Source organism: Melanerpes formicivorus, unplaced genomic scaffold (genome assembly GCF_026170545.1).
Source record: "Melanerpes formicivorus ecotype bairdi unplaced genomic scaffold, bMelFor1.0.p_v2 SCAF_14, whole genome shotgun sequence".
Taxonomy (NCBI): domain Eukaryota; kingdom Metazoa; phylum Chordata; class Aves; order Piciformes; family Picidae; genus Melanerpes; species Melanerpes formicivorus.
In genome coordinates, this window is record NW_027142366.1 from 14653677 (window position 1) to 14667103 (window position 13427).

The window sequence follows — 13427 nt, forward strand, 5'->3', positions numbered from 1 at the left end:
ACAAAACTGACAATTAACCATGGCAGCTTGGAGTTCCCTGGATGTGCTGGCACTGCCAGGTGGTAGAGTTTCTTCTGGGCTGTCCTTGGGTGGCAGATGGAGTGAGCCATGGTGGCAGTTCTTGAGTTGGTGTGTGGGTAAAGCATCTCTGGCTGAAAGCCTGTGCCCCAACTGTAGCACTGTTGATGCTTGAGATGGGCAGATTAGAGCCAGCTCATGCACATGACCCCGAGCAGCCATTCTGCCCAGCAGGACCATGGCCTGGCACAGTGAGGAGGCTGGCACACTGCTGCCACCCAGCCCAAGGTGCCCACCACAGGCTCACTGCCACTTTCTGCATTGCTTCCTTGTGTTCATGGGAAACACTTCTCAAGTGGGTGTACCCAAGGGTACAGGAAGATGTTGGGGCTTGCTGACTGTGGTGAGAGATGTTTTTCATTTTTCTCAGTCAGCTCCAGGAATTCCAGGATTGCTGGAATGGGAAGTCCAGATAATGTCTCTGGAAAGCTGAAAGCAAAGGCAAATTAATTTACCTGAAGTGTTTAAAAAGCCCTTCATGACATGTTTAGTAGTGACATGCACTGTTAATGCCTTCTTCCACCAGCCTGCACCATGCTCCATTCTAATCAACCTTATGGTGCTACTGCAGCACCAGTACTGAGATCTGAGTATCCCACTCCATACCCTACCCCCTCCACTGTTGTTTCATAACTCACTCTGAAACCCCAGACAGGTGGTCTGTTCCAGAATCGTAATGGTTCTTGTGCCTTCAGTTTCACTCTCTTGCCACTCTTCCTGCATGCATGGCATATTTGGAGAGCAGGCAGCGAATCCTTGCAGTGCTGGCTGCTGAGGCCCCTCCCCACAACACCTTGTGCTGCCTGTACAGGCAGGGTCACATTAGCTGGTCTTCCAAAGGGGGTCCTGAGGGCACAGACCAAGGGAGATGGGGGCAGGTGGGGGGTGTGTGTGCCTGTAGTGGCAGATCAAATGATGTGCTTTGGAGCACTGCCTGAGAATGCCACTCTTCTGCTTTCCCAGTGCATTTGGGAGTGGGCCCATGATGGATACTCCTTACTCTCTGGGCTTTTGGTTTTGATGGGGATTTGGCCTGAAGCCTGCGTAGCTGCAAGGGCAAGGCAAGGAGGTAGCTGAGCAGAGAGGAATGAGTGACCACATTCCTGGTGCTTTAAAGATTCATTTTTTTTAATTTATTTTGCAAAAGCAGCTGACTTAATGGAACAGAAAAAAAACTGTGCAGTGCTTGTGGGTTTTCTGCAGTTTGCTGGTACTTGGCTGTGAAGGGGAAAGTGCTGCATTGCAGAGAGGTCTTCAGGCTGTCCTTCAGGCTTGGATTCCTGACCCTGTGCTTAATGATGGCTCTGGAGATTTGACTATACTTCCCCTGGGATGTTGACACTCAGCACCCTTGGGTCCCTGGAGTTTGCAGTGCTTTGCCTATGTGTTGTGTTGTGATCTGTGGAGATTGTGATTATAGTGCCTGCAACTCAAGAGTACTGAACTCTTGGTGGGTTTCCAGGTGGAGATATGGTCCTATTCTTCTGTTGGATCTCAGTTTCTGGCTATGATGGAGATGTACTATTAGCCACATCTTCCTGCAGTTTAGAACCCAGCTGCACCTCTGCTGCTGTCCTGCTGCATTGAGGAGCTGACTTCAAGCTTTTTATGTCCATTGAGAGATCATATTTTCATGGTCCTTCCCTTCCTCTGCTCTTCTGTCAGATCACTGTATTCATGCAGAGCATATCTGCTCTTCTGTGATCCTGTTCTTTTGGTGGAGTGTAACTACACAGGTTGGAGATTGTTTGTAATTATCAGTTAATCTGAGAGCTGAATCTGAAGTGGCTTTTCTGTGAGCTAGCAGCCAGATGCTCTGTGGCTGCTGGGAGCCAAGTCTGAGCAGTAGGTACAGGGTGATTTGCCTCTCAGGATCACCATGGTGTGTGGTATGCTGCCTAGAGTTGAACTGGCTGCTGAAAGTAGGCACAGAGCCATAACTATCCCTGAATGCAGATTAAAAACCCATGACTCAGCAGAGAACTGGGCAAGAGGGTGATGACTCCACTGCCCTGGGAGGGATGTGCAGCTACTGTCCTAGGCAAGGCAGCTCCTGGGAAGGTTGCTCGGCAGTGACAGAGACCAGGGCAATCCCATAGCAGAGGCCTTGGACATCAACAGCTGGGATTTTTCTGTCTGTATCTCTTTCACACTTGTCTGTCTCAGTTGCAAGTGTGACTGGTGAGTGAGAGGCAGCCTGGCTTCTGTGTTGCCTGCTGGCTGACTTGATAAGGTCATGGCTGGCTTAGCTGATGTATGCTGGAGCTGTCAGCTTACCCCAGGACTGTACAGAGGCCATTCAGGATTAGTAACTCGTAATGGTTCATTCCTCTGCCATGTCCTGCTGCTTCATAAAAATACTTGGGGCTGTGTTGAGGTGTTAAATGAGCTTGGGGAAGCCCACAAGGTAACACAGCCTCCTGATGCATGGGAAGCAGCTGTGTGGTGTGATCCACGGCAGATTGTTGACCAGCAAGGCTCTGAGTTCTACAAAAACTCTTCTTCAAAAATGTTTCCATGTGACTTAGTCTTTGTCCCAAGAGGTTTAGCTAGAGCCCTGGAATATGAATAGCAGCTGTGAGAAGGAAGAACTAGAACATTCCTTATTTAGGTAATTTCCTAATAACCTCCCAGTTCCCTAAAAATAGTGCAGGATAAAATGCTCCACCGAACCAGGCTGGCGCTGAGCTGGGAAATGGGAGTTGCTGGGTAATCTGAAACTCCCTCTATTGTGTCTCATTCCAACACTAGCATCAGGAAAGCGTTTCCTATTTTAAGCTTAATTTGTTGGAAGTATCCTAAAATTCCTGGATACCTAGATATCCATCATTTTGGGTAGAACATGCATGCTCATCTCTCAAATAGTAGTGAAAATCTCCACCTTCCTCTACATCAGTGTTTAATATGGAGTAATGGTAAAAGTGAAAACCACAAATATAAAAGCATTTAATCCATCTATGACAGCAGGAGAGTCCTGCTTAACTTCTCTGTGCAAGGTAACCTCTACAGAGAGTATCTGCTGTAGGCTGAATCTTTTCCAAGACCTAATTTACTTTCTTGGATCTTCCCCAGTTCATTTCCTGCCCAGTGCTTAAGGCAATTGCTTCCTGATGGAGGATCTTCCCACATCTTTGTGTGGGGTTCTGCCTCCAGTGCCATACCACCTCCTTGTATGGCACATTTCAAGTGCTGTTGCATTCTTTCTTGGCACCACCAGAAGTACTGCATAGTCTGGATGTTGTTTGGTCCTGCTTCTAAGCATCACATAGTGCTGGAGTAAGTCTACAGCTATCCCAGAAGCTGCATTCTGTGGGCAAATGCTGTGCTGGGAACACTGTTCACAAGGAGCTTTGCTCAAGGGTGCAGTCTAAGACCTATACCCTCTTGCTTTCCATGTGCACTGGGGGCAATGAGTTAATTGTGGCAGTTTTAGGCTGTGCCTTTAAAAGCTAGCTGCAGATTTTGAGCAGAGAAAATGGAGAATATATAAACAATTCACAGTCAGGTGTAAAAAGGAAAACAAAAGATTATTCTAAATGAATTTCATTGGCCAGATGCGTGAAGGGTGCCCCTGGCAATCTCACACATCCCACTGGGGGCAATGAGTTAATAATCTTCTGTTTGGTAGGCACCAAGAATAGCTGGCAGTTAGAAAGCTGCAGAAAGAGAGAGAATATCTGATCTGTGGGAGAAAGGTTCAAAGGCCAAAAGCAGGAAATGAAATTTGAGCTGGTTTTGTGGCTGTAGCCTTTCTACACAGCTGTGCAAAGGACAGGCCTGGTCTTGGTGAGGTAAGGTGACCTCAGCAAGCTTGGAAAGAAAGAGACTAAGGGATGAGAAGAAGCCATTCTGGAGCTGAATGAGGTTTCATCACCTGCTTCAGTCTCCTGTAGTGTCAGCTTGGATAAGGAAAGGAACCAAGAAAGGATCTGATGCTGTCAGTGTAACACTCAGCCCTGCGAGAACTGCATTTCAGTAGGGAGAATTCTACCTTTCTGTCCAGAGCTGGGGACTAACAGGCTCTGTTTAGTAGAAGGAACAAGAATAATTAACCTCATGACTCAAGTGTGAGAAATTTGGACCAACAAAGGTTTGTTTGGTTTTTTTAATTTCCTGTGCAGACCAAGGGCTGTAGAGAGTACCCTGAAGAGTCACCTAGCAAATGCTGAGGGATGCAGAGGCTCTCAGGGATGGCTGGGAGTGTCCCTGCCAATTTGGGTTGGTTCTTTTGCTTCTCCATACATTAGGTGTGCTGTTCCTGTCTTGGAATAGAATTAACCAGGTTGGAAGAGACCTTTGAGATCGAGTCCAACCTATCATCCAACACCATCTAATCAACTAAACCATGGCACCAAGCACCCCATCCAGTCTCTTCCTAAACACCTCCAGTGATGGTGACTCCACCACCTCCCTGGGCAGCCCATTCCAATGGCCAATCTCTCTTTCTGGGAAGAACTTCTTCCTCACATCCAGCCTGAACCTCCCCTGGCACAGCTTGAGACTATGTCCTCTTGTTCTGGTGCTGGTTGCCTGGGAGAAGGGACCAACCCCCACCTGGCTACAACCTCCCTTCAGGTAGCTGTAGAGGGCAATATCTGTACCCATTCACTTGTTCTTAATTTCTCAGAAGAACAAGAGCACTGTGGTCACCAGTACACCTACAACCCCTTTCTTGGAGGTTTTTAAGGCCAGGCTGGATGTGGCTCTGACCAACCTAATCTAGGGTGAGGTGTCCCTGCCTATGGCAGGGGCACTGGAACTGGGTGATCCTTGAGGTCGCTTCCAACCCTAACAATTCTATGATGATCAGAACACATCATGGCATATAGTCATATTTCAGTTTTAAACCAAACTCACCCCAACAAAACACCCATATATTGATCCTTTTTTAATTCCTGAAGCTGTCTCTCTTCCTGATTTGTATCACTTGATTCTTCCTAATTTAGCTCTGTTGTTCAGGAGCTTTAAACCCTGCTTTTGTGTGCTGGCATGTCTCTGGTGCTTCAGAAGACAGTGTGAATCCACTTTCCTTCTACATTAACCATACCTACTGATGTCTTTTGCAGATTTCAAGTGTTTATTTCACTAAATGCATCTCATCCTGTTTTACAGCAGCTTTTAAAGTACAGATGAGGTTCCTGTTCATTAAAAAAGCCTTTCAGCCCAACACGAGATCCCTTCCTGGGCAGGGCATCCGTTCATTTGATGTCTGCTAAGTGATGGCTCGGAGCTTGCTGTGTGTTCATCCTCTCTGTGCAGGAGTCAAAGGCAGTACCTGAGACTAGGGAGTGGGTGGCTGTAATTTCATAGTTTCATAGTTTCATAGTTTCATTCAGGGTTGGAAGGGACCACAAGGATCATCTAGTTCCAACCCCCCTGCCATGGGCAGGGACACCCCACACTAGATCAGGCTGGACAGAGCCTCATCCAGCCTGCTCTTAAACACCCCCAGGGACGGGGCCTCGACCACCTCCCTGGACAACCCATTCCAGGGTTTCACCACTCTCATGGTGAAGAACCTCCTCCTCACATCTAGCCTGAATCTCCCCACCTCCAGCTTCATTCCATTCCCCCTAGTCCTATCACTACCTGAGATCCTGAGAAGTCCTTCCCCAGCCTTCCTGTAGGCCCCCTTCAGATACTGGAAGGCGACAATTAGGTCTCCTCGGAGCCTTCTCTTCTGCAGACTGAACAGCCCCAACTCCCTCAGTCTGTCCTCATAGGAGAGGTGCTCCAGCCCTCTGATCATCCTCGTGGCCCTTCTCTGGACACGTTCCAGCACCTCCACATCCCTCTTGTAATAGGGGCTCCAGAACTGGACACAGTACTCCAGGTGGGGTCTCACCAGGGCTGAGTAGAGGGGGAGGATCACCTCCCTCGACCTGCTAGCCACACTTCTCCTGATGCAGCCCAGGATCTGATTGGCTTTGCGGGCTGCAAGTGCACACTGAGAGCTCATGTTGAGCTTTTTGTCCACCAGCACCCCCAAGTCTCTCTCCTCAGGGCTACCCTCCAGCCAGTCACTGCCCAGCCTGTATTTGTGCCTGGGATTGCCTCGACCCAGATGCAGGACCCTGCACTTGCTCTTATTGAACTTCATGAGGTTGGCCTGTGCCCACCTCTCCAGCCTGTCAAGGTCCCTCTGGATGGCCTCCCTTCCCTCCAGCGTGTCTGCTGCACCACACAGCTTGGTGTCATCAGCAAACTTGCTGAGGGTGCACTCAATGCCACTGTCCATGTCCCTCACAAAGATGTTGAATAAGACAGGTCCCAGGACTGATCCCTGAGGGACTCCACTTGTCACTGGCCTCCACTGGGACATGGAGCCATTGACAGCCACTCTTTGGGTGCGGCCATCAAGCCAGTTCCTTATCCATCTAGTGGTCCACCCATCACAGCCATGTGTCACCAGTTTGGAGACCAGGATGTGGTGTGGGACAGTGTCGAAGGCTTTGCTCAGGTGCAGGTAAACGACATCAGTTGCTCGCCCCTCGTCTATTAATTTTGTCACCTGCTCATAGAAGGCCACCAGGTTGGTCAGGCAGGATTTGCCCTTGGCAAAGCCATGCTGACTGTTCCCAATCACCTCTTCACTATTCTTTTGAGCGAGTAGTGACTCCAGGAGGATCTGTTCCATGATCTTTCCAGGCACAGAGGTGAGACTGACTGGCCTGTAGTTCCCTGGTTCCTCCTTCTTGCCCTTTTTGAAGATGGGGGCAATGTTTCCCCTTTTCCAGTCTGTGGGGACTTCACCAGACTGCCAGGACTTTTGAAATATAATAGAGAGGGGTTTAGCAACCTCATCTGCCAGTTCTCTCAGTACCCGTGGGTGTATCCCGTCGGGTCCCATGGACTTGAACACTTTCAGGTTCTTCAGATGATCACGAACCTGATCTGCACTTACAATGGGCAGTAATGTCAGGAGGAGATGCTGCTTTGGTGCCAGCCCCACTGAAACTGCTCTGTGCTCCTTGAGATACTATCCACAGCTGGTCCTGGTGCTTGAGGCCACATGAAGAAGCGTGTTTCATTGCAACTTGTTCCAGTGGCTCAGCTGTGCTTGAATCACTGTAGACTTCCCACTTCATCACCTATTGTCTATGTTCATTCCATCTGAGCTGGGAAATGTTTCTGCTCAGGATGCCTTCCTAGTCTTATGTTCCTTTGTACAGATAAAATGTCTGTGCTGCATTGCCTTCCACTGAAAGATGCCTTGATCAGGTGGGACTGACACACACAACCTTCATGGGTTGTGTTGAGAGTTACTCCTCGTGGCAATATGGTTTTAGCTCAATAGCAGCAATTGTTGTGTCAACAAGGGATCATTCAAGAGATTCAAGGGAGAAATATGTCTTTTTTTCTTTTGTTAACATGGCATTCCTATTTTCACTCATGGTTTGACCCTCTCCTGTGTCTCTTCTTGAGGCTTCATGTCCACTTTGTCAGGCTCTGAGACAGTGCAGGTAGCATTTTTTCCTCCTTACTTAAAATCCTCTTCTTCAAAGTCTCAGGGTCAACTGCAAAGAATTTGGTGGAAAATTAATTTGGCAGTAAAAAAGGTGAACTAATCTCTGCACCTGGAAGGACAGTAAGTGGTGGGTGTGCAGCCCCATCATACCCAAAGGAATCTTAAACCTTCTAGAGATGTGGGAAGTGAGGTATAAGTGAAGGCAATAACTGAAGAGGACAGCCACAGCAAGGGTCTGGATGTGGCAGCTTGAACACAATCTGTCCAGTGTGATGCTGGGCTGGCAGGTTGGCCTGGATTTGGAAGTAAATAAAGGTCAGTGGGATCAGACTGCATGTGGTGGAAAGGGCTGTCAGGTCTGATGAAGAAGGCTTTACCTTGACTTTCCTGTAAATAACTCTTCTGCCTTCGGTTCACTGCTGTTTTCCCAGGCCCTGCTCTGAAGAGTTCAGCTTAGGACGTGCCCTCTTGGATATGATTCCTGCAGTCACAGGCAGCTCTGGAGTAGGAGAAATAAAGTCTGAAGGACCTATGTTTCAAACCACAGATGTTGGGAATGCCTTTAACTCCTCCTAGCAGGTTTTAGATCCATATTTAGATACAGGAGCATTCTCAAGATCGTGCTGATACAATCAGTGAGCAAACAATGGCTTCTTTTGGATTTCCCACGGGAGAAGTTATACATTATGGGTCAGTTTTGTACTTGCCTGCTTACCCTGTCTCATCCCTGAGCACAGGCTGCTGCTGCTCAGCCCCAGCCCAATGCACCAGCTCCCTGAGGAGCAGTGATAGTGCACAAGTCAGATGGGAGCAGAAGCTGAGGCAGACCTTAAAGGGAGAAAGGTGTGGGGGAGAGGCAGTGCAGGACATAAAGCTGACTAAGTTCTGCAGAACTGTAGGAGAAGCAAAATCTGATGTGAGGTTACAACTGGCTGTAAGGGCCAGAATATTTACCTCCTATCAGTCCTGCCAGTCTTTCCTGCAATACAAAAGCTGTAACAGTAATGGCTCACAAGATGAGAGCTGATAGGAAGGGCACTGCTAAAATCTTGGATCCCTGCAATTAACAAACATCTCTGGGGTAAAATTTCCTGGGTGGTGTGAGTGTGCTCCCAGTGTGTTCACTGAAGGCAAATAAACAAACCCAACAGTCTATGCCAACTTTCTGACACAGAAGATCTTAGTCTTTTTACCCCTGAACCCAAATCTTTCCCACAGTGTAACATGAGTACACAAGCAGGTCATGCCAATAAGGCACCCAGCAGACTGGTAATGAGTGTTTAGCTGCTCACAAATACAAATGCTGCTGAGAGAGGCTGGGAAAAAAACCTTAAACAACAAGACATCTATAGCCCAGGTTGTCAGGGCAAGGGAACCCAAGCATGGGATCGTGTAGGTATATTTACAGAAGGGGGAAGAAGCATCCTTTGTGCTGTCAGAGCATCATGGTAGTGCTGGTTGGCAGGCAGCTCTGCTTGCCTGCTTTGGCACATGCTGGCATTTTTATTAAAAACCTCTGACCTTGCTCACAGTGGCAGAGATGAGGAAGGCTTTGCAGTTCTTTCAGCAGCACATTGTTCTGAACAGAAGGGAACAGCTCTTCTGCCATCTCCCACTGTTTCCAGGTTAAGGGCTCACATGCAGTAGCAAAGCCATGGGGCGAGTCCTCCAGCATCCCTGCCTGCTAGAGGCTACATAGGAGTGAGCAGCTCTTGGAAATCAGGAATTCCAAGTGTTGGATGCTGGAGGAGAGTTTCTGCACTGTAACATGTCAGGGTCACAGAATTCTCTCAGCTGATTTTGAAATATTTGAAATATCCTGGGGTGTGTCAAGGGAGGTTCTCCTCCCCCTTTACTCTGCCCTGGTGAGGCTGTATGTAGAATATTGTGTCCAGTTCTGGGCCCCTCAGTTCAAGAAGGACCTCATGGAACTGCTTGAAAGAGTCCAGTGCAGAGCCATAAAGATGCTGATGGCAGTGGAAAGGCTGAGTGAGCTGGGCTCTTTAGCTTGGAGAAGAGGAGCCCGAGGGGTGACCTCATTCATGTTTATAAAGATGTGAAGGATGAATGTAGGGAGGATGGAGCCAGGCCCCAGGACAAGGGGCAGTGGATGCAAGCTGGAGCAGAGGAGGTTCCACGTGAACATAAACTTTTTCACTGTGAAGGTGACAGAGCCCTGAAGCAGCCTGCCCAGAGAAGTGGAGTCTCCTCTGGAGACGTTCAGAACCCATCTGCATTCCTGTGTGTCCTGCCCTAGGTGATCCTGCTCTAGCAGGGGGGTTGGACTGTGATCTTTTGAGATCCCTTTCAACCCCTAATGTTCTGTTTGACACTGTGTTGTCTTCCTTGGGCTCTATTTTTCATGTTTTTAAACCACAGGCAAACTGGGCCCCTCAGTTTAAGAAGGACATTGAGACATTTGAACGTGTCCAGAGAAGGGCAACGAGGCTGGGCAGAGGCCTTGAGCACAAGCCCTACAAGGAGAGGCTGAGGGAGCTGGGATTGTTTAGCCTGGAAAAGAGGAGGCTCAAGAGAGACCTTATTGCTCTCTACAACTACGTGAAGAGAGGTTGTAGCCAGGAGGGGGTTGGTCTCTTCTCCCAGGCAGCCAGCACCAGAACAAGAGGACACAGTCTCAAGCTGCACCTGGGGAGGTTTAGACTCGAGGTGAGAAGAAAGTTCTTCACAGAGGGAGCTGTTAGCCATTGGAATGTGCTGCCCAGAGAGGTGGTGGAGTCACTGTACCTGGAGGTGTTCAAGAGGGGATTGGACATGGCACTTGGTGCCATGGTTTAGTAGTCATGAGGTGTTGCGTGACAGGTCTCAGGCTGCACCAGGGGAGGTTTAGGTTGGATGTTAGGAAGAAGTTCTATACAGAGAGAGTGATTGCCCATTGGAATGGGCTGCCTGGGGAGGTGGTGGAGTCGCTGTCGTTGGAGGTGTTCAGGAGGAGACTTGATGGGGTGCTTGGTGCCATGGATTAGTTGTTTGGGTGGGTTGGATTGGTTGATGGGTTGGACACGATGATCTTGAAGGTCTCTTGCAACCTGGTTTGGTTTATTCTAAATAGGTTGGACTTGATGATCTTTGAGGTCTTTTCCAACCTTATTGATTCTATGTAATGGGGAAGTAACCCAACAGTAAAATCGACAACTGCCACGGTGCAATCCTTTGGGGGAAAAAAACAAGAGAGAGAGAGAGAGAGAGAGAGAGAAAAATTCCCAACTATAGAAGCTTCAGTGAGAGGAAAGGGAGGAAAAAAACCACCAAGTTTCCTGTAGTTTAAAACCCAACAAACTCCAAAGGAAGTGTCAGCCCTGCCCTCTAGTGCTGCCAGCAAGGAAGAGGTGGTTGCATGGTTCACAGCAATGCTGCCCAAGGCCAGGCTCACCGGGTTGTTTATTTTTGTGCCTAGCTTTTTGTGTTGTTTTAGGGGGTGGTGGTGTTTATAGTGTTTTTATAGGACTGTGCTGCAAGACAACCAAAGTCAGCCTTAGGCTCTGGTGGATGATGGGCTCTATTTAAAAAATCCTGAAGTAACTTGAGCACTTGAATCATTATGGTAAAAAAATGTGACTAAGCAGCAGGAGCATTAGATGGTATTGGGTGATGGGTTGGATGCGATGATCTTGAAGGTCTCTTCCAACCTGGTTTCTTTTTCCTTTTTTTTTTCCTTTTTTTTTCCTTTTTTTGTTTTCCTTTTTTTCCTTTTTTTTTTTCTTTTTTTTTCTCCTTTTTTCCCCCTTTTTTCCCTTTTTTCTTTTTTTTTTTCCTTTTTTTTCCCCTTTTTTCTTTTTCCTTTTTTTCCCTATTTTTTCCCTTTTTTTTCTTTTTTTTTTTCTTTTTTCTTTTTTTCCCCTATTTTTTCCTTTTTTTTTTTTCTTTTTTCTTTTTTTTTCCCCTATTTTTTCCTTTTTTTTTACCTTTTTTTTTTTTTCCTTTTTTTCCCCCCTATTTTTCCTTTTTTGTTTTTTTCCCCCTCTTTTCCTCTTTTCCTTTTTCTATTCTATTCTCTTTCTATTCTGTTGGAGTGCCGGTGTGATCGCTGATTAACAGGAACTTTCCCCTCGCAGCATTGAAGGCGAGTACGTGCCCGTGGCCGGCGACGAGGTCACCTACAAGATGTGCACCATCCCCCCCAAGAACGAGAAGCTGCAGGCCGTGGAGGTGGTGATCACCCATCTGGCGCCGGGAACCAAGCACGAGACCTGGTCGGGGCACGTCATCAGCTCCTGAGGGTCCCGGAGGGAGCGCGGGTGCCGCCTGCACCCTCACTGCTCAACAACTGGCTGCGGGGGACCTGTCCTAAGAATATTCTGTCTATCGTGTGGGAGGAAATACTGCATTGTCAATATAGCAGAAACTGGCCACATTTACCTTTTTTTACAGCTGGCCTTAAAACCCAAACAAACCAACCCGACGACAACAAAAGGCAATTCAAATGCTAATGAAAAAAAATCTAGCATAAGGTGTTTACCAAACATGTGTTTTGAAGAGACCTAGTTTGTGTGCTTGGAGGAGGAGGAGGAGGACTTTGGTTTTTCTTTTATCTTGTGAACTGATTCCAAGAAATGCCCAGGGCAGTCAGGGAGAGGTTTGAAGGAGAGCTCTTCTAGCCCAGACAGGCATTAGCAAAAGCAGGGCTGCAAGGCCCTGAGGGCGTGTGAGCACCCTGTTCCCTGGAGCTGCTCTTCTATAAGGGCTGGAGCAAGCTTAGTGCTGCTAACAGTGCCTGAATGCCATGGATGAGAGAGAGGGAGGTGTTCACTGCTGCCGTTTCTTTTCCTCGTGGAAGGAAGTTCACAAACAGAGCAGCTGCTGCAGGGTGGAAAATCTCTTCTCTGGTGGCCATGGCTGGGTGCCCTTCAGGTGCAGCATTTGCACGTGGCATACATGTGGAATATTGAGGTTTCAAAGCCTGGATTGTTTGTGAATTTACTTCAGTGCCTTGATGGTTGATTAGCAACAGATTTTGTAGGCCAGTATTAAAAAACAAAAAGATCCAACAACCACCCCCCCAAAAAAAATATCCAACCCAAAATGTAAAAAAACCATAAATGCTTCAAGGTAGGTGGTAGAAAGCTGTAGAGTAGTGGATATTTCATAGCCTCTGTGTCTGAGTTTAGACAAAGCTGGAGATTGCCTGTAGTCGAATGTCTGCCGTGGTGTGCCACAGTGCAGGCAGAACAGCTCTGCCTCTGCAAAGTGAGTTCCCTGCTGTTCAGATGACTGTGTGTAAAGTACTGTGTGAGTTACTTAACAGACTCAGCTTCTGCAGCTGTTTCCCTGGAAAACTTGCTTGGTAGGATGTGATATGGTCACCCTTCCTCTGACTCTTCTCTGCCTGCAAGATTTTATGTAGTTGTAGTGCAACTGAGTTACTTCTGTTCCTATTTGCCTTCCATGTCTCTTTGTTTTACAAACGAAGCGTTTTTCTCTCTTTATGTTCCTAATGGTGGATTTTTATTGACTTTGCAAATAAAAGACATTAAATAAAAGATGGCATGATACTTTCTGTTAGCTGTGTGAAACAGCTTCACTTCAGTTGCCCCTTTGCCGTTTTAACAATAGGTGCTGTCTTCAGCCTGCATTGAAGGTGATTAGCACTCAAGAGCGAGGAGAGCACAGGCACGCCTCTGGGATGGTACTCAGAAGCTTGCTCAGAAGCTTTGTTAAGAAGTGTTGCCAGAAGAACTAGGCAGTAATTTAGCAACTTGTCTAGCTGATTAATAGGTGAGTGCATAATAGATGCTGCCACTTCTGTTCCATACATTTATTTTCATCATATAATAGTTAATAATAACTACTAATAATGTACTGTAGGAGCAGAGGTAGCCTGGTTATTTCAGCTGACACCTGGAGGAGGAAAGCCAGAACACTT

At 47.5% G+C, this 13427-nt stretch overlaps 1 protein-coding gene across 6 annotated transcripts in view; it reads left to right on the forward strand.

Moving 5' to 3' along the window:
- The window catches only part of CARHSP1 (calcium regulated heat stable protein 1), a 40591-nt gene extending 27530 nt beyond the window's left edge, over positions 1 to 13061 (forward strand). For all 6 annotated transcript variants that reach the window (XM_068147160.1, XM_068147159.1, XM_068147164.1 and 3 more), the window contains one exon: positions 11620 to 13061. In XM_068147160.1, the coding sequence (XP_068003261.1) occupies positions 11620 to 11782 (163 nt within the window). In that variant the 3' untranslated portion in view covers positions 11783 to 13061. The remainder of the gene's footprint in view (positions 1 to 11619) is intronic.
- Positions 13062 to 13427: the final 366 nt, after the last annotated feature.